The sequence below is a fragment of the Doryrhamphus excisus genome, linkage group LG14 (assembly GCF_037039965.1).
Source record: "Doryrhamphus excisus strain RoL-2023G ecotype Guam linkage group LG14, RoL_Dexc_Guam_v1.1, whole genome shotgun sequence".
Taxonomy (NCBI): domain Eukaryota; kingdom Metazoa; phylum Chordata; class Actinopteri; order Syngnathiformes; family Syngnathidae; genus Doryrhamphus; species Doryrhamphus excisus.
The window spans coordinates 10312216-10332898 of record NC_136370.1 but is presented as its reverse complement, the minus strand read 5'-3'; the positions used below and the strand labels follow the sequence as shown (position 1 = coordinate 10332898).

The 20683-nt window shown below is 38.6% G+C and overlaps 1 protein-coding gene across 5 annotated transcripts in view; it reads left to right on the top strand.

Moving 5' to 3' along the window:
- alk (ALK receptor tyrosine kinase) overlaps positions 1-20683 on the top strand; it is a 266664-nt gene that overhangs the window by 166655 nt on the left and 79326 nt on the right. For all 5 annotated transcript variants that reach the window (XM_058091041.2, XM_058091039.2, XM_058091042.2 and 2 more), the window contains one exon: positions 12857-12987. In XM_058091041.2, coding sequence (XP_057947024.2) covers positions 12857-12987 — 131 coding nt within the window. The remainder of the gene's footprint in view (positions 1-12856; positions 12988-20683) is intronic.

The window sequence follows — 20683 nt, the reverse complement described above, 5'->3', positions numbered from 1 at the left end:
GGGAGCACTTAGTCGTATGACCAATCACAGGGGAATAGGTGTACCTAGAGGAGGATCGAAGATGGACTACATTAAACGGACTGTTTGAGTCAGAAACAGGAAGTCAATTGAAATACGGGCAGAATCTGGACCATCTAAAAAGCGAGTAACTGCTCGCAACTCATTACAAAGTTCTGAAAATTTGCATAATAGGTCGCCTTTAAGAATTGCTGGATTGTTACGCTAGTGTGTGCAATACTTTGTGGGTAATGCAGTGTGAAGCTAGTCGAGTACTTCATGTGTCGCGCTCCCCGCTGGTAAAATGTGGGAAGTAGGCAGAGATAGCCGCCCAAGTATGCCGTAATGGTGCTTTAATATTTGCAAAACAGGAGTTCTGCCAGGCTGCTTGATTTACTATGATTAATGACATTTTCACACAGAATGATTTATTTGCGTATCATTCAGCCATTAGCAATTTGAAAATGTAAACATAATTTTTTCCCCATGAAATAACGCTCATAAACAGTTCAATCGGATACTCACAGGAACAAGGCAAACTTCCTGCATACATTTGTCATACATAAATGGAGCCAAATTGGTTATTCATGCAGTATACTTGCTCACGTCGCAAACAAACTATGCTCAGTGAAGCTGTAGCACACAGCAATATTTCTTGCATGAATAAAAATTTGCGTCTTTCGGAGACTGCCTTTGTGAGATTTGCACTTGCTGCCTATTGTCACACAGTTACATTGTGGTCAAAGAGACTATTTGTGTGTGGAATTGGGATGTTTGTGGTGGCAAATTGTTAGGGTTTTGTGAGTACAATTGTGTATATAAAAAGGTAGACGATCAGTGGTTCCCAAAATTTCACAGTCTTTTCACAGTCTTCTGTTTGGTGAATTGGTTTGTATTTGTATGTGTATTGAGTATTTAAGTGCCGACAAGCTGTCATAAGATTGGACTGTGATCTTTATGTTCTTTTGCTGTTCTTTGGCCTGCAACAACATGGGAAAAATCAGTACAATGTATATTAGTTGGCTATGGACACAATCTTAACAAATAAGATTCAACTATGCAAATCCATAGCTAAAGATAGCCCTTGACAGCAGTATTTTCAAGACTGAGTCAACCTACTTTTATTGCATGTACTGTCACTCGATTTGAGTAATTTCCTGTGGCTCTGGGTAGTGAGGGTTTACAAAGTAGTTTAATTTGCGTCATAATTAAAAAGAAGCTAGTCATGTGATCTTCCACCCTCATCTTTATGACAGAATGCAATTTCTAAAGTGAAGTTTTCATTGGTTTTACTAATTTGCTGAGCACCTCAGCAGCAGCAGCAAGCTTGTAAAATTGGATGTATAGTTTGAGAAGATTAAAAAAAACACAATGACTTCAAAAGTGGTGTACTAAACTGATCTTTTTGTGTATTTATATCTGCAGTAAGGTCACAGAGTATTCATACGCTGGCCAAATTTGCATTTTTGGCATCTCAGTAAACCCACTGTAAAGGTCTGTAAAGGTTTTCTATTAATATTTGGTTTCTCCTTGCTAGCTCAGCAGACAGAAAACAGGTTCTCAATAAAGACTCCATTTGTGTTCCATTTCAGAGCCTTTACTTTAAAGCACTGTAAAAATAAACATAAAGAAATAGAACATATCAAGTATAACTTACAGAAGACACAAAATCATTTCTCTGCGGCATTAAACATAAACAAAAAAGAATTCATCTATGCCCACTCAATGCTAATTTATATTGAAAATCCCATGAACCAGCTAGCTATTAGCATTAGTGATTGTACATAGCACATCCCAAATATGACAATTAAATAGATAACAAATACAGTCGAAACTTTCTATATCACGTCTATATCAGTTAAAAATTATTGAATGACAAGTTATATATATATATATATTTGGTCACTAAATAAATTGGAGAGGCTAGCTGGTTAGCTCGGTAACTTGCTATGCTAGCGGCAGCGTTGAGTAGGTTTAGGTTTGAATCTGAGCTTGAACATCTGCGTGCGGTGTTGGCATGTTCTTACTGTGCTGGTGTGAGTTTTCTCCAGTTTCCTCCCACAGTTCAAAAATATATATGATTTACAAATTTCCCCACTGAGGGACGAATAAAGGCATATCTTAATTACAATAGTGATGACAACGTAAAAACCTGGAAAAACTACCAATATTTTTTTTTCTATTTCAATGTGCCAAGTGTTATTTCAGTGAGTGACTGATAAAGGATTGCTTTGATATATACAGTTTTACAGTTCCAGTGACATTTCAATCACTGTACTATCATTAGACAGCACTTCAGCTACAGAGCAGTGGAGTCTGAATTATTCAGAACGCTGCAGTTGGAGACGACATACAGGAAACTCAAACAGGAGGCTCAAACAGGCAAACGGAGTATGCGTGGCACACACACACATTGTAAGGCAGGATAATGGATTACAGTTTTGTAATGAAGGAAACCATTATCAAGAACCTTAATTACATTGAGAATGCAAAGCAGAAAATCAGCTACAGTGATGAATAGCACAATTTTGTGTTGCCTCTATCATACGTGATGACTTCACAAAGCTCAGGATCATTTGGTATTATGTGTACAGTACTGTGGCTCTTTCAGATAGTTATAGTGGTAATATAGTAGGATCATGCTTCTGGTTTTAGTAGAATAGTTTAGTGTAGGGCAGGGGTGGGCAAACTACGGCCCGGGGGCCGCATCCGGCCCACCAAGTGTTTGAATACGGCCCACCCGTATTTAATTTTAACTTAACATACAACCTGGCATCATGGCTCGAGCCAATCTTTGATGGTTTAACTAGCTGTTTTATCAATGTCGTTATTTGATGTGGTCCACAGTTTACATAGTGCTTCTGAAAAAAGGACACAACACACACACTTTTACAGATACAATTCTTCCAGGTGGACTGTTACATGTAAAATATATAGTCTGACCCCCTATAAATCTTGTTAAAGCAATGCGGCCGCTAGTCAAAACATATGCCAACCCCTGGTGTCGGGGTATAGGAGAATTTTTGAAAAGTTTGGACGTGTTCTAAGATATAAAAAAAATGTGTTTTCCAGCTATGATTATTGACTAATGGGTAAGACGTATGGGTTCTGATAGACCTGTCATTTGCCAATAGACTATGCACTGAGTTGAGTTGAGAGCAGCTTACCGCCGTGTCTTCTCTTTTAAAAACACCATTAAATGCAATGTGGTAAAGCCTGACAGTAGTAGTAGCTGAAAATCTTTTCAAGTTACGCCTGATTTGGAATGGAAAATTAACACATTCTCTAACTTAAGGAAACTTAAGACAGCTTCTAAAAAAAAAAAACATGCAATGGTGTGTAAAAGGTTTTCTTTCTCTCTGATTTCTTATTGTCTTCATTGTTGACCTGGTCCGATTCAATTTTGCAGTGGCCTTTTATTGTGGCCAGCTTAAGGAACACTGACAATGCCATCAAATCTGCATCTTGATATGCCACGTTCTGAATACCTTGTTGCAGGAAGTGTGCTCAATATGTCATCCTTGCTTGAGATTCAGACTTTTGTGTTTTAATGTGTTATAATTCAGGTCATCTTTAAGAATTGAAGAATTGAAAATGTACAGGAGAATACAATGTTCAAGATTCAATAACATCAGATGAAGCATCATTAACATAAATTCATTGTCATTTCATCCGCCATGACAGAGCAATCAGGGTGAAGACATTTTTCTGGCAAGCAAGGAACAAAGCAACCAGTTACAGTTTTTGGTTTTGCTCAACCCCAACACCATCACAAAATCAGAAATCAGTATCTTAAAAAGGAACTACCTGAATAAAAGTAAATATTAATTTAAAGACAGGCAAATTACATTTCTAGGAGCTTTTTGTCTATTCTGTTTTTGTTTATTCTGTCTTTCATGTTTAAACCAAATTTCTCCTGGAGATGAATAAAGTATATCTCAATGTACAACAGAATATGTACACATGCAAATAGAATTTTAAATTATAAGAATATAATCAGTATAATATTGTTTTCAAATGATAATCAAAAGTCAATCTTCTATTTTCTGCTGCTGAATTAATTAACTACCCACCCTGCTGACTACGTACTCGTGCACATCATATAAACCAACCTGAAAGCAGGATTCATAGGCTTTGTGCAATTCAGTCTTATTCTCAGTATGTTTACCCAAGAAATTATTACATCTGGTCTTCATCAGAGAACTAGCTTTTATGGTAGAAAAGAGAACTTCTTTGGGTTGGCAGCCTGTCACTTAGATAAGCTGCTGTGGAAAGATCAGTATAGCCCTTTTGTGAGATGCCTGAGCCCCTGATAACATTAGTGGGGTGTATCACCAGAAACTCCCTCGTTGCATAAACTTAGGAAGAGGTGAGCTTATCTTGAATTATGAGTGACACAGCGTCAGTCACTTTTATGGGAGGCAAGGGACTCTGCCTTTGAAGGCTTGCTGGGTAATGATAGAGGGGCTTATGAGGATAACGCTGAGACAAGCATCTTCACAGCAAGACACTTTGCTCAGTTAAACAGAGCAGGGATCATAATAAAGATAGCCACATAATTTCCTTTTTAAATTTTTTTTCAGCAAATGCACTGAAGAGCCACAGAGCCCAACAAACTTACAGTTTCTGTATGTATGTACATATAAAAGCGTCAATGATGGTAAAGGGCTGGTCAGCCAGCACCATCGTTTCCATGATGAAATCACAGATTGTGTTGGCCGTCGAGATGTCTCTGGCAAACTTTTTTTCAATTTCCGAACACCACAGCAATAGGAACAAGCCCTGGGCCCCATGCATTGTGACGATGCTGGCCTTTCAGGTGGTTGGTATGATTTGATATGTTGAAGTACTGTGTTTTTTTTCCCTCATCATGGAATGTTTGCAGACAGCATTTTGGGAAATGTCTTCCTCACGAGAAACATTTTTGTTTACAGCAAAGTATGGGAGTATATGGAAATCTTATTGGAGTTTTTGTATTGCTTGCTGGAGCAATTTTTAAATTGTATCGATATGATGTCTTGATTCCTCATATATGCCAGATAATTTACATTCAGTGAGTTGCTCATAATAGATTCCAGGTTTGCCAGCATTCTTACATTGTCTATTTGCTGTACTTAGCTTTGCCACATAGAAACTGAAATCTTCTCCAACACTCATCAATAGATAAATAAATCTGGTGAAATCCAATCAGGTGAAAAAGACTTAAAGGCCTATTGAAGAATTCTGACATAAGGACAGGATAAATGATTAGAAATGAGAATGAAGAGGGCTGAAGCTGGAAGCTCAAAAGTGGATATTAGGATGTTATTGCAAAGCTGACACTCATTTGAAGCATTGCCTTGACGTTCGTCTAATGCTCAGCTATCGAAGTCATCTCTCTCACTCTAAGTCATCAGTCTTGGCAAAGCTGTCACCGTCCCATTCTTAATTTCCCTTATAAATTCTTTCATTGCTTCCAATGAGTCCAAATGACCTGCCAGTATTCCGTGTTCAATTTGACCTCTATTAAATTGTGCCCGAGATGTGTCTCATTCTAATTTAAAACTTTGCAGTCAAAGCTCATGCCATGTTGTAGTAAAATGTTTGAACTGATTGATACACATTCCCGACTCTAGATCTAAGGGGATCTAAAGCTGTCGATGGCAATAAGCAATAATTTGTGTGACATTTTATCTGTAAAGTGTAGGTCAGTCCGTAGTTACATCACTGTTGGAGAAGCCAAAGACTGCACTCTGAAAATACTCCTACCCCTTATATTACTGCTTCAATAATAGTTTAAAACTAAATCCACATACAGTATGTAGTATATAAAGATTAATCCTTTTATTTTAATTTCTTTTCGTATTGTACAGTATTTTTAATTAAATTAAATATTGTTTATTCAAACACTGTACCTCGCTGGCAGGCAATTTAAAAAAACTGTTGGATTAAGTGCTAACATTACAGAAACTACTTTTTAACAGTTCAATGTAAATGAATGTTTTTGTTTTATTGTAAAATGCTGATTCATACATTACACACATTAAGACAGTGTTCTGGACCTGGCTGCTCAGTTGGAGTAAAATCGGTAAAAATGAGGGAAATACAAGACATCTATACTGAGGTTTAAATCAATTGACTATATAGTGTTCCCTCACTTAGCGTGTTCTAGCTTTCTTAGTGCTAAAAAGAATTGCATTATGGGAAGTTAAGTGTCTCTCTCTTCCTTCTCTGTCTGCACGGCCACATTGTCTTCTGTTTCCTGGAGACCATTGTCAATCAAACTCCTTCGTGCCACCCTGCCGTGTTTCCTCTGTCATCGTGATTGCTGGCTTGCAGTCTTTGTATGTTTGCAAGTTTTTCCCCGACATAACCTACAATGTTGATAAAACGTTCTGCACTCAAAAGGCAGAGGAGAATGCTAACCATTGCACAAGTGGTTGGACTGTAGATGATTTTAGGCTGTAGGGTGGCATTAAAAAACAAAAGTTCTATGCCGTTTGTGGCTAGCGACACAAACTGGAAGTCCTAAGTCCTAATATATATATTGTATATAGACACACACACATACATACATACATACATACATACATACAAGATTGTTTTCATGTTTGGACAGCCTTCCTAGCTTATTAATCAAATGCTGTCTAGTGGTTGAATATATTTGATATTTCTACCAGTTCAGATTTCATAAAAAGCTTCTAAAATATACTTTTAAAGAACACCATGGCTGGAAAATAGAACACCCTCAGCTGCCTTACTTATTTAAGCATGTGGCCTCGATGCACCTATAGTCAAATGCAGCATTATTCCCTACCAATGTCATCTGTTAGCCATGAAGCAAAAAAGAACTTCAGTGTAATACAGCCTCAATTGAAACTTATAGATATGACACTTTGGGGGTAAAAAATCCCATTACCATGTAAAGCAGTTTCTATTCCAATTCCCTTTCCTTTAGTTTTACTGCAGATGCATTCCACAGGAGACGCATACACACATATTTTACTGAATGGAACTGAACAACATATTCATTTTGTGCTTCTAAACAGCAAAGCTCGGACAAGACAATGTCAATGCTTAACGGTGTTAAAAATATGAATGAACACTTCAGTGTGATTTTATTTCCTTTTAGTCCGCCTCAGTAAACACGTTCACTTGCTAGTTTGGAATGTCTGAATCATCTGTGCACAAGAAGAGAGCCTCTCTGTAAATTGATTGGCTGTGACATTTTGTTCATTCCTCACCAAATCTTACTGGAAATAATTGTATGTTTATTATATAAACCAAAGCAATTACACAGTATTTTGGAGTTAATTTAATAATTATAAAATTTGTAAACACAAAAAATGAATATACGTACATTTCATATTCTGGTTCTATGCATAATGTACAGTATGAATGTATGTAAGCTTATGTTTACATATGTGTGATTCTTGATTCACAGCAACAGCAGGAAACGTACAGTATGCCGCCATGGAAATTTTATTTTCCATGCAATTTTTTCCATACAATTTTCCATGCTACCTGAACTGCAAACTGTATTGATGCAGGCCATTTAGGAACGTGTCATAAAGCTTCCACACAAACGTAGATATACAATACCCATCCCCCCCCGACCCTGGTGTTAAATAAGTGGAGTGTCCAATTATAGCTGACTTGGTTACATTATAATGCATCTGTTCAACAATATAATGAGATTTTAGATATACAGTTATGTGTACATTATCAGAACAGACTTACACGAAAACCAGGGAACAAAACAGGGCATGTTTTGGATTTGTCAAGATACCTAATGGTGCATAAACTCTGTGTTTGTCTTTCCAGATAACTGGTGTGTACACTTCCAGGTTTTTATTTATTTTAATGATTCTAATCCAGATATAAATGACATCAAGTCAGTAGGGAACAAAAAGTTGTCAGCAGGAAGACACCGAGCTAATCATGTAACCTTTGTCCTGTTGGATAAAACTAATGATAAACAGAACTCACACGATAAGTCTCATTTGGTCATGACCTACAGTATGCATGATCGATGCTAATTAAATAACACAGACACACACATCCACAGAATTAAAATGTAATTTGCAATATGAGCCAGAACATAGCACTAAAGGGAGAATAAATGAATAGTATAATGACTGAATTAGAAGCAGATTTGTTTAGATTAGTTAGCCCTGTTGTGGTTCTACATTTAAACTTCCATCGTCCACCACAACCCTATGATATTTGGCCATACATGTACTCATTAGGGTCTGTGCTGGAGCCTATTCCAGTGGATCTGGCAAGAAGTGGGTTACCCTTTGGACGGACTGACTATGGATAATGTACAGTCTCCATTTAACACATGCATGTTTTACTGATTTGTGGGGCATGAATACCCAGAGAAGAGACTGCCTAGATATTGTAAGAGATCCAAAAAGTTTAGAAGTCACAGGCTTATGTTCAGCGTTTTCGCTTCATTTGCGACATTCAAATGATCAATTTTTCTCATTTGTTTTGTGTTTCAGTTCTAGGGTATTGAAGCGTTTCAGAGCTTGTCGTGCCACAGTGTATGGCTTGCATATATTATATGCTCAAAGTAATTCCAGCAAAATTACAGTCTCATCACCGCCCTGCTGACAACTCAGCCCCTGTGTGGTTTGGATCATCACAACATGTAGATTCCTTAATGTGGAATTATGTTAAGGTGATCAAGGACATGGTGGCAACCCTTATCGTGGGTTTGATTTCTTCTCTTTGATAGGATATGAAAGAGAGCACGGCTTCTACTGTAATACTCTGCTCTAATGATGTGCTGTGTTGCAACGGCTTCACTCTCCATCTGGTCAATGCCTTAGTTCCTCTCTTAACAGGTCCACAAAAAGGAAGAACTTAGCAGCACTGAGGGTGCTTGAAAAGCAGCATCAGTCATCATAAAAAAAACAACCAAACAATACAGGAAGATGGCAATGCTTGTAATGCAAAGCCTGTTGAGGCAGTGCACATTTGGGAAATCAGAAAAGCTACAGAATGTTTGAGGAACAGCAGTTGTTAGCTTATGTGTTTTTAGTTTGCCCTCCTCCTGTATACACATTCTACTATGCAAACAAAAAACAAAGCTTTTTCATAACAAATATCATTCACAAAATAGATTAAACAAGGTACAGTTGGCGATATAAGTATGGAATAGAAAGAATTTATTGTCATTGTTGTAAAACCGGCTGCACGGTGTTGGAGTGGTTAGCACGCAGGCCTCACAGCTAGGAGACCTAAGTTCCATTCCACCCTCGGGCATCTCTGTGTGGAGTTTGCATGTTCTCCCTGTGTGTGGGTTTCCTCCCACATTAATTGGCCACTATGAATGTGAGTGTGAATGGTTGTTTGTCTATATGTGCCCTGTGATTGGCTGGTGACCAGTCCAGGGATAAGCTGGGATTTGCTCCAGCACACCCGCGACCCTCGTGAGGATAAGTGGTATCGAAAATGAATGAATGAATATTGTAAAACCACAAAATATAAACCACTATATATTTGATCCAAAAAATAAACATAAATTTGGTCGTGGTGCAGCACATTGGCAGTCGGGTCTTATTTTCTGGAAAATATTACTTCATTTCAAATGCAAATGTTGATGGGTGTGAGTCAAATAATTAAAAAAAACATTGAGATTTTCTGAAAATGTAAGCACAAGGCCCTGAACATTTTGTGTGTGTGTTCATGTGAAAAAAAACCTCACAGTATAACAATACAACCAACTCAATTCTAACAAAGAAATTGTGATTCACATTTTTGCAAAATAGAGCAGCCCTTGGAGATACTTTTTTCAAAGCTTATAATGAATAATTCGAATTTGGGTACCCCTTATTTTATGGAAAAAAAGCCCACTTGATGCACTTCCTACATTCTGCACAGTACTGTATAATAAAATCCTTTACCTGACACGGCAAATACTTTCTTCCATAAAGCCATCTGGGAATCAAAGGAACAATAGTAGCTCAAATTGTCTTAAATCCATTATTGGCAAACCGGATCAACACATAAAAATGTAAACTGCAAAGCAGTAAATTGGCGGAAAGAGCGTCTCTTGCTCTTTCAATTAGAAAGAGTGAAACATTTGCTTATCTGCCATTGCCATTATTCGCTCTGCTATTAATTAAGACATGTTTTGTTCTGTCATAGCAGCATCCACACAATCTCTCTTGTTGTTTGGAAGCAGTTTTGCAACATCCAAACCTCTGCCTCTGTCTTGTCAATGATTCTACTTTCTAGAACATCCCCCTTTCCAAGCGGATATGTGTATACATATTCTCACTGATTTGTTCACATAACGCACACAGAACAATGAACAACTCTGCCTGTCTCCTTTCTTTGTGTTAGAAAAGGACCAATTAAGTGCTGTACTGTTCATGTGAGGAGGCATTCAAGCGCACCGGTAACTTTCAGTGTTTGGGATAGACTTTCAGACATCAACCAATCAAGAGGACGGACAACGCTGACGTTAATGTACGCCTGCTAGCTGGCCTATCTAAAGTAAACATTTGCCCAACCCTCATAAGTGAGAGATCTGACAATGGCAGTGCATTTGAATCAATTCAAATGGTTTCATTGGAATCAAAAGGCAGTGGTACAACAGCAAAATTATACATATATTAATTGTTTACAGCAGGTTCCATTGCAACATATGCATAGTGTAATACCTGCAAAAACAGTGGTTATGAAAAAAGTGTGTTTTGCTAAAGCAACAAACCTAAATGTAGACTTGTTGTACTGTAAAGGTGCTTTCCGAAGTGTGCTCTATACAGTAGAGGCCCACTTTTTGCAGGTTGTTATGAGCTGGGACACCAGAGAATAGTGAATAATAGTAATAGCATTACGTAATTGAGAAGCTCATTAAAATATCTATCTTTCACACATGGCTCACTCCCCCTCTAAACTCTCCTTTGACGTTGCAATAATAAGTGACTGTTGTAATTATTAGATTATATTCAGTTCCAGAACCCTCCCCCGTCTCTCTTCAATATGCCTCTCACACTTACTAAACACATTGTATATTATAAAATGTGTAAGTAATTATAATGATAATGTAAGATGATTGATGAACAGATGGATTGAGAGTGTAGAAATTGATACATATGGTTCACTTTCTTGTCACAGCAACTATGATGCATTCAAAGAACACCAAATAGTGTGTAATGTCAGTACTTGACAAAAATACATTATCAGTGAAGCTAGGGCTGTCAAAAATAATGCTAAATGATTTAATTTATCATGTAAATGTTTGATGTAATTATCACATATGCATCATACCAAGCCACGCCTCTCTGTTGTGACGGCCGACGGAGGCACAGTCAAGCGTCCTTACAGTCACACCGAGTCTGATGCTCTCTTGTAACTTTATTCTGACCTACACACATCAACAACATATACAGTATGTATCTCCAACTCGCAAACCCGTCTCTCACTCTTTACCACATCTGCGTGAGGTGCATTCATGGACCTGAGCATGCCTTGAAGGGGTAGTTGCATGCCCCAGTATGTGCTCCTACATTCTGTGACCCGCAGACATTTTAAAATTTTCAATGGGATGCAAATAATTTTCTGCATGCACACGGGCAAACTTTGTACGCAGCCAGGGGATGAGTATTTGTATCTGGCAAAAATGTATTCTGTAACGGATTTAACATGTCAATTAAATTATTTTTCTTAAAATTATATGATATTTTGGAATGCAAATCATCATTGCTCATAATAACGCAGCCAAAGTGGGATTATTGTTTAATAGATTGTTAGATGTGTGTTGTCTTTTAGCTTGATTTCAATGTTCACTTCATTTGGAAGCTTGAAATAATTGTGTCTTGTGATATATCTTTTTTGTCATAAAATACAGCAAAAATTGGCATATTTCAGACGTAGGTTCCAATGGTGATTACCCATCTATCTATTTTTTATGCCGTCATCCTCACTAGTGTCACAGGGGTAGGCTGGAGCCTATCCCAGCTAACTTTGGGCGAGAAGCAGGGTACACCCTGGACTTGTGGCCAGCCAATCACAGGACACATATAGACAAACAACCATTCACACTCACATTCATGCCTATGGACAATTTGGAGTCACCAATTAACCTAGCATGTTTTTGGAATCCCACGCATAAATGGGGAGAACATGCAAACTCCACACAGAGATGCCCAATGGTGATTAATCATTATTAATCCATTAGAAAACAAATTAATTTGAATCTGAAAATATAATCAATTGACAGCCATAATGAAGACATAAACATGTAAAAATGTGTTTTTTTTATAGTGGTTCATTTATGCTGTATAAAGATATTTTCATATTTTTTTTAGACAAAAGAATATGGTGGTTGGAAGGCTGAATCACAGACATGCGAGGATCCACTGTATGTAAAAAAGAATGGGATGGCCAAGAGCCAGTGGGAGGAGAGCAAGATGGATTATTGATAAGATACGAGCCCAAGTGAAAACATGACAATTTGCTTAACAGTTAGGGACAGTTGAACGCCATAAAGCCGGCCTATAGTTGTGGGAGGACAGCATTTACACATTAACCAACTGTTTTTTTTCTGTGGACCTGTTCATCTTTAATGTTGTGATTTTTCAGCACCAAAAGTTTTTGCTTGAGGTCTCATAATACCTGGACACGTATAAGACTCTTTTAAAGACTAGAAAAGACTCAAAGGGTAGAAGAGGTATAAACAAATCAAAATGGAAGGCAATGAGGATGCCACTACATCTTCTTCTGCCAGAGGAGCTGTGAGGGTTCAGGTTGAGCAGGTCCAACGTGCCCTGACCTCACAGCCTCGTAGAGGATGTGAGAAAATCTGTCAGCCATGGTGCCTGCTCATCACAATAATCCTGCTCCTGCTTTCTCTTCTTGGCAGCTGGGCCATAGCTCACCTCACAGTCGGGACCCACAGGGGATCACCTTTCCGGATCTCAGCCAGCTACAACAAGCGAATCCTTGATGACACCGGCATGATTGAGCCCAACTTTACCACCAACTGCACCATGGGTAAGTTCAGTTGAAAATTCAGAACTTATTCCAAGAAAATTATTCGTTGTTAATACAAATTATATTTTTGCGTAATATCCTGTATATTTACTATATTTAATCACAAAAGACGTGTCATGTTTTCCCTGTGTTCCTTTGCAATGTTTCTATAATCTGAATTTCATGTGTCTCCTGGGTGACCAAGTTCCCAAAGCAACTTAATCGTGTCAGTTGTTCAGTGATTTAAAAGAAAAACTTCATTACACCCTATTCTGGAACAAACAAATGGATTGTTGGAGACTAATATCCCCCTCTGTTGACCTCAGTGCCTCTGGAATTGAATTAATGTATCTGATTTCATTTGCCATGCAGGCCCACAGCAACTTTTGCTTTATCATTTTAAGTGAGCATCATCAGAGAAAAAGAGAAAATGTTTATTTGTCTGATGTTTTCCAATTGGTCATTTCAACATCATCAATTTTTTAATGGATTCTACTTATGTCATCCAGTGAGTATTTTCTATGTAGCTACAGTACATTGTCAAATGTGTATGTTTTTTTTTAAGGAAAGCAGTTCTTTCATTCCAGGATTTTCATTTGTAGTGAACTAAATTAAGGCTGCATCTCCCAATTCTGCCTCTTACCCCTTTTTTAGCCCTTACAGCTAGGTTTTGCGGGTTCATGAGAATCAAGTAGTGTCCTAATTATCCTCAAATCAAGGGGTAAGGGGCAAGTGCTGAGGATGTAAAGCCCGAGAAACCCAAGTGTGGTCAGGGATCAGACCTGAAATGAAGGGGTAGTCTGAGTCTATGTGGGATATAACCCTGCACTGATGTTTTATTATATATTCAATTATTTGGTACTAGACGTAAATATTGGCCATCTTTTGAATTATTGGTGGCCGCTATAGTTATAACTACCTCACAGCAATCTACTACAGTTTATAAGTGATGAGACAATGTTTACTGTGACGTTGGCATTTTATATTAGCTACCGAGTTTGTTTGCTGTGAATTACAGCCACCCGAGTCCACCAAGAAGTCTCATAATGAGATACGTTTATTGTATACAGCTAGATGTGGGCAGCACACCAGCCTATCAAAGTTAACTTTTGGAATATCATTTTACACACATAAAACAATGCTAAATGCATATAAAGGTATGAAAGGGACATCCAAGGTGACTTTTACCTTCATTGAAATATTTACATTTTCATTTATCCCTTTTATTCATTTTTTATATGCATTTTTGCAATTGTTTTCTGCATGTAAAACTATTAAAAAACATGTTTGTGTTGACATTGTCGTCTTTCTGGAACGGATTTATTGGATTTACATGATTACTTATAGGTACTTATAGGTACATTTTGGTTGGAGTTGGACCTTCTGAAATGGATTAATGTCGTCAACCAAGGTTTTTTTATTATTATTTGCTATGAGAAGACCAAACAAATACAAAATCAGCAAAATCTCAGCCTTCATTCACATAGCTAAATTTTACTGCCAATTATGTGTGAGGAGAAAAGAATACAATAGAGAAAATAAGTTATCCAAAGTGCCTCTAATTGGTTTGCATAAGGTGAGAGAGGTATCTGATGAACATGCATATCCTCTTTGGATAACTTGCTTTCTGTAACAGATAGAAAAGAGAGGAGCAGGTGCTGTTGCTCATGCAAATGTCAGCTTGGATCAACAGTGTAATTGTTCTCAGCTCAGGGTTCACTCAGTTCCTCTTGCCAGTCAGTATTTAAACCGTGGATAGTAAAGAGGAACAATATGCAGAAGTGGCATATTATTCTTTCCCTAACACAATGCCCTAAGTGTTCTACTTACTCCAAAATTGAAGCCTTAATCTGTCTCTGAAAGTTCACAGAGTAGCCTTACCACAACTCCTTCTACCACAACTCACACTTTTCTCCTCCACCATCTGGATGGGGTTTGAATTACTTTCTTTTCTTACTTATAAAGAATTTCAATCAAGACTATCAAGGCTCTCAGACACGATCACTGACACAGACATTTGTTTTGTTTATTTGTTCCAGGCTCTTGCACTGAAAATTAGCGACTCATTGATCTTAATGACCAGCAGGGAGACAATTTGGATGGATTGCTCAAGCCTGACTCGAACTTTTGCTTTAACCAGTTTTTGTGTCGTAACCTGACCTGGAAATTAAGATTCTGGAATTTCCTTCCTAAACACAACCTCAACCCAAAAGAATAATGGTTGACTATGCTGAGAAGTCATGCAAACCAAATGAAATCCTCTATCCATTATGCCGAGAAGAATAAACAAACCAGCCAGAATTATGGCAGAAGCTTGCTGATGTCTCCTAAGAGCTTAGGTCAAACTTGCTAAGAGACATTCCGCAAATGTTACTCAGGATGTATGTACATTATATATTTAACCCCACACTATACTGTATGTATACAACAGCTGTGATGAGTTGATGAGATTGATGAGTTTAGACGTCATCACTTGCCTGATTACTCAAGCTGGTGAAGTGAAAGAAGATACCAGATGAATGACTAAAGCTATGGCCTTACTTCTTTCTCCATACTCCTCTACTTTAATGAACTCATCAGTCACAGGGCCAGCAAGCGATCCAATTTTGTTGCCTCTAAAGCAGCATGCATGTATTATGTCTCTGGAGCATACCTTCCCAATGGAAAGTGAGAATACTGCTATCTGCCGCTCACCGTGGCATCACAAACAAACCGTCACTGACCCTCTTATCCTGTCTTTGTGTCTCATCCTGGGAGTAAACAGACACCATCATAATGACTGACAAACTCATTACCTGAATGTTACAATAAAGGATTTAGGATTCTCATTAACATAGAAAGTCAGAAGGTCAGACTTACTTTAGCACCGTCAAACAGTTTACTCACTGAAGAACATGTTTTGGATGTGTGCTTGTAGATTACCCGGCAAACTGTCATTATCAATGTTTTTCAATTGGACATGTAGAGGAGGACAAGGCAACGGTGAACTCTGTAGGGAATTTGAACTTGTGACCTTCCGTTCCCTGGTGTATTTTCCCTAACTATTACAGCATGCCGCTGCAGGCCCTTAATGGAGCGTTACAGCAAGTCTATACTTTGCGATTAGGTACACACTAACATAAGGGTGTCCCTGGGCCCATCAATCACACACAGCCACACAGAGGCAACCAGGGAAATTGGTTTGTAGAAGCTGGCCGAGTGGACAGAGCGAGGCGTGGATGGATAGGTTAGGGCATTCTGTCGGAAAAAAAACCCATTCAATGTCAAAGCATGGCTCTATAAGTTGGTCTGTAAATCTGCTTTGCATCCTTGGCATAACCCTTTCATTCAGTTTTCGTTCTTTGACTTGAGATTTGAAATGCTAAGCGGAAAGCACTGACTCACAGAAATATTTGTAGATAACATGAAAATCAACAAAGATACAGGATGTTGTTTTGTAACAATAATGATGGAATATACTGATATAGTTGTCCTTGGGGCGAGCAAAAGCTTACTCTTTTCCTCACTTCTCTTCAGTCACATATTGATTACTTTGCTCTGACACACCTCAAGGTTGTACAAATGTATGCAAACTCTTGTCTATTCCAGAGATGCACATGCAGCTCTCCGTCGAGAACGTTTGAATGCATTGTTATATCTGTATGGCTGGGAGGCCACAAACTTTATTGGCTGCAATGTGCCAAAAATACTTGATCTTCTGTAAAAGATTCATTAAACACATTACATTTAGAAGCTTCATCATCAGTACATCATCAGTAGGGTAAAACTAACCTGTCTCACGACGGTCTAAACCCAGCTCATGTTCCGTATTAGTGGGTGAACAATCCAACGCTTGGTGAATTCTGCTTCACAATGATAGGAAGAGCCGACATCGAAGGATCAAAAAGCGACGTCGCTATGAACGCTGGCCGCCACAAGCCAGTTTGCTTGTTTGATTTCAGAAAATAACAGATGAAATGATACAGCACTCTACAAGAAGCAATGAAGTCTGTAAAATTAAATAATTAAAAATTTAAAAAAATCAAAAAATTGTTAACTATAATGATGAAAATGGTAATATTAATGACGATTATAATGATGGTAATAATGATAAAGATTATAACACTAATGAAAATAATAATAATATTACAATGATAATAATAACAGGGGAAAACAAGACAGTGGCATGAACATGATTATATCTTGCAAAAAGGGGTAGGCATTTATAAGCTTTTGCTTCATCCTACTCCTTTTGGGCTTGGGATCAGATAGTTGAATACAAATGTAAATAATGGAAAGTTATATTTGATTGATGTAAGAAATGCACTGTGATGCTTCATATATTTGCCCAAATAAATCCATGGAATTGCCATAACACTGGACATGAATTAGTATCTTAAAAAAGATACCCAGACAAGCACATTCTGGCAGTATTTAGCTTCATCACATACTATCTCAAATCTCTTGCCTCAAGCCTATTCATGAGCAGCATCCCCATCAGCGCAATCAGATTTTCCATTGCAGGCGCTTTTCCAAGGCAATCTACCGAAGCTATTTCTTTTTAAGATGTGGGGCAAGTGTTAAATGTTCCATGCCACCAAGTAGCTTGGTAACAGCCTATATGATCTATGCCAAATGGGACAGATGTCTCTATCAATCAGATCTTGCAGGCAGGGTAATAATATGTTCTAGAATCTAGATGTTGTGGACAGACTGATGCATTATGAAAGAAGAGTTTTTAATGACAGCACTGACACCCTAAATGTCATTTTTTTTCAGAGAAGGGGACGTTTTTGGTCAATCACTCACTGACATGGTTGTGTCCCGTTATGCTTATGGAGGATGGCTCTTTTTTTGTTTTTGCCTTAATGTGCCTCGGTACACAAAGAATGGCCCTTGAAGTTGTGTTTGGATGGGTTTTGTGTAACTTAAATGCAGAAAATCAAGCTACATATCAAGTCCATACACAGTGGAACCTCGGTTAGTGTACATGATTTTTTGGTTAGTGTCAAATATTTACGTCAAAGTTTTGCCTTGGATTGAGTACATCTTTCGGTTAGCTGACAATATGGCACACATCTGGTCATGTTATTAATATACTTTGTGAGTCCAACCTTGTTCTTCATGTTCTTCTTCTTCCGCTGGCTTTGTCAACAATCAAGTCTTCAGGTAAAAGTTCATGTATTCCTTTCATTCGTCATTTATATGTATTGGAATTTTTTCTACATGTAAAACTGTAATTGTAAAAATCTAAAACCATGTTTTAGACTTTGGTGTTTATGAAAGAGTTTCAGTGAAAAAAAATGTATTTCGTTCGAGCACATTTCGGTTAGTTAGAAACTATGGGACATATTAATGATGTTAACCAAGGTTCCACTATCGTAGTAGTGTACTAGTACACTAGTAGTTCACCATCTTACAATGTACATTGACAGTCTACTCTTCAGTGGCTGGACATTTTTACTGTGATTGGTTTTACAACTTGTAACAATCATTTTGCAACAAATCTTTGTGTTTAGTCAGTAATCTTTTTGGGACTCATGAGATTTTTACCTCAATGTAAGATATTTTTCCCGTCTTTTGTAATGTGTGCTGCAGTATCTCCTGCAAGGAGCATGACAGGTTGTGATAGTAATTGAACAGAGGTGGGTCCAATCGAGCGTGGCTCTTTGCAGTTAATTGAATTCATGACTGAATACCTCTTGTCCTGTCGACTGTCCAGTGGGAAACTTAGCAGCATCCATCTTTGGCATCTCGGCAACTGTAAATCTCCATGAATATCTCACATTTTCCCTTCAGTGTGGCAGCGCCTCTCCAGCTAGGACTTGTTGAGTTTCTCCCCTCAGGACATATGGCAATCCTTGATGACAACCTAGATTACATCTTGAATTGGGTCTCGATTTAGTCTATAAGCGTGTTTGTCTCTGGTTTGCTTCTTTTGGCTGAGCTAACAAAACACCAGTCGCTCCATATTGGTTGTTGCTTTATAGCAGTGATTCTCAACTGGTGGCCCCCATTGTCATTGAAGGGTGGTCCCACCGCCAAATGTTTTGAGAATGAATGCTTTACAGCATTCAATGTGTGTGTACTACTATGTTTTTTAAACTGACAAATAGTAAGAGAAAAAACTGTGTGTTTGTGCTTGGGCGCACTTGGCACCTAAAGGCTGGTATTTATGGCTGGCGTGAGCACTATGCTCCGCACTGAAATCCGGTATCCAACCCCTCGTCTGGCACGATTGGTAGGCCGGGTGCATTTACGCCACACATCAGACACATCATACAATTACTGTACTGCAATTGCTCCTCGCCAGTTATAATCCAAAATAATCCACAAAGACCACAGGCCACAACTGTTTTTTTCACAAGTTCACATTGAACTTGTGTTTGTCAATGCACTTGAAATGTCAACATGATGAAAATTGGGGCCACGGATGATGTGTGACGCACATGCCCTCTCCAACCTCTTCTGACTCTGTGAGCACAATAGTGGTGGGTGCACGTCAGTTTCGGCACTTCACCGGTTCCACTGACCAATGAGCGCATATAGCTCGCGTGGACTGTGAAGGTGAGCATGTGCATCACGCGTTGTACGCACTGATTTTAGTAGTGGTCCCAAGCTGACGGTCAACTGCCGGCATTTTGTCTCCTCTCCGGGATGCCGAGGGCACAGAAGAGGAGGTCGGGTGTATCAGCAGTGGAGAAGGCAGATGCAGCGGGAGGGGCAGGAGCGAGCAAACTTGCTTTTCATTCAGATTTTCAATTAATAATGTGAGAAGACTAGAAAAAAATGCATTGTGAAATACAAAACATGAAGTGTGGACACCAGCATTTTGTTAATGTCCTGGTAAAACAAGCATATTGGCTTTGTTTGGCTTGAAATAGATAGAAAATAAATGTTACAAAAATGTGTAGCTCTTGGCCATTTTCATTTTTTAACAAGAAACAATGTTGGTGACCCCTAATATAGCCAGTAGTACATTTAAACATTTACACTTCATGTAGGCGTTCTGTATTGGTATTGGTTACATCGATTTTTCTTGACTTGCCACTCTGGGCCTCAACTAGAACTGCGCCTGTGGTCTTCCATTTCCTCACTATGTTCCTCACAGTGGAACCTGAGAGCGGAACTCTCTGAGCTAGCTTTTTGTATCCTTCCCCTAGACTATGATGTTGAACATTCTTTGCTTTCAGGTCAGTTGAAATTGTTTTGAGGCTACTGTTGAGATGTGCTCTCATTTCATTTAGTCATTCCTTCATTCATTCATTTTCTACCGCTTTTCCTCACAAGGGTCGCGGGGGTGCTGGAGCCTATCCCAGCTGTCTTTGTGCGAGAGGCGGGGTACACCCTGGACTGGTGGCCAGCCAATCACAGGGCACATATAGACAAACAACCATTCACACTCACATTCATACCTATGGACAATTTGGAGTCGCCAATTAACCTAGCATGTTTTTGGAATGTGGGAGGAAACCGGAGTACCCGGAGAAAACCCACGCATGCACGGGGAGAACATGCAAACTCCACACAGAGATGGCCGAGGGTGGAATTGAACCCTGGTCTCCTAGCTGTGAGGTCTGCGTACTAACCACTCGTTCGCCGTGAGGTCTGCATGCTAACCACTCGACCGCCGTGCCGCCCCCATTTCATTTATTGTTATGATTAATTTAAAATTATGATTGCTGTATGCATCTTTAAATATGTTTACTTCCTGTTGCGCCAAACACTGATTATGTGT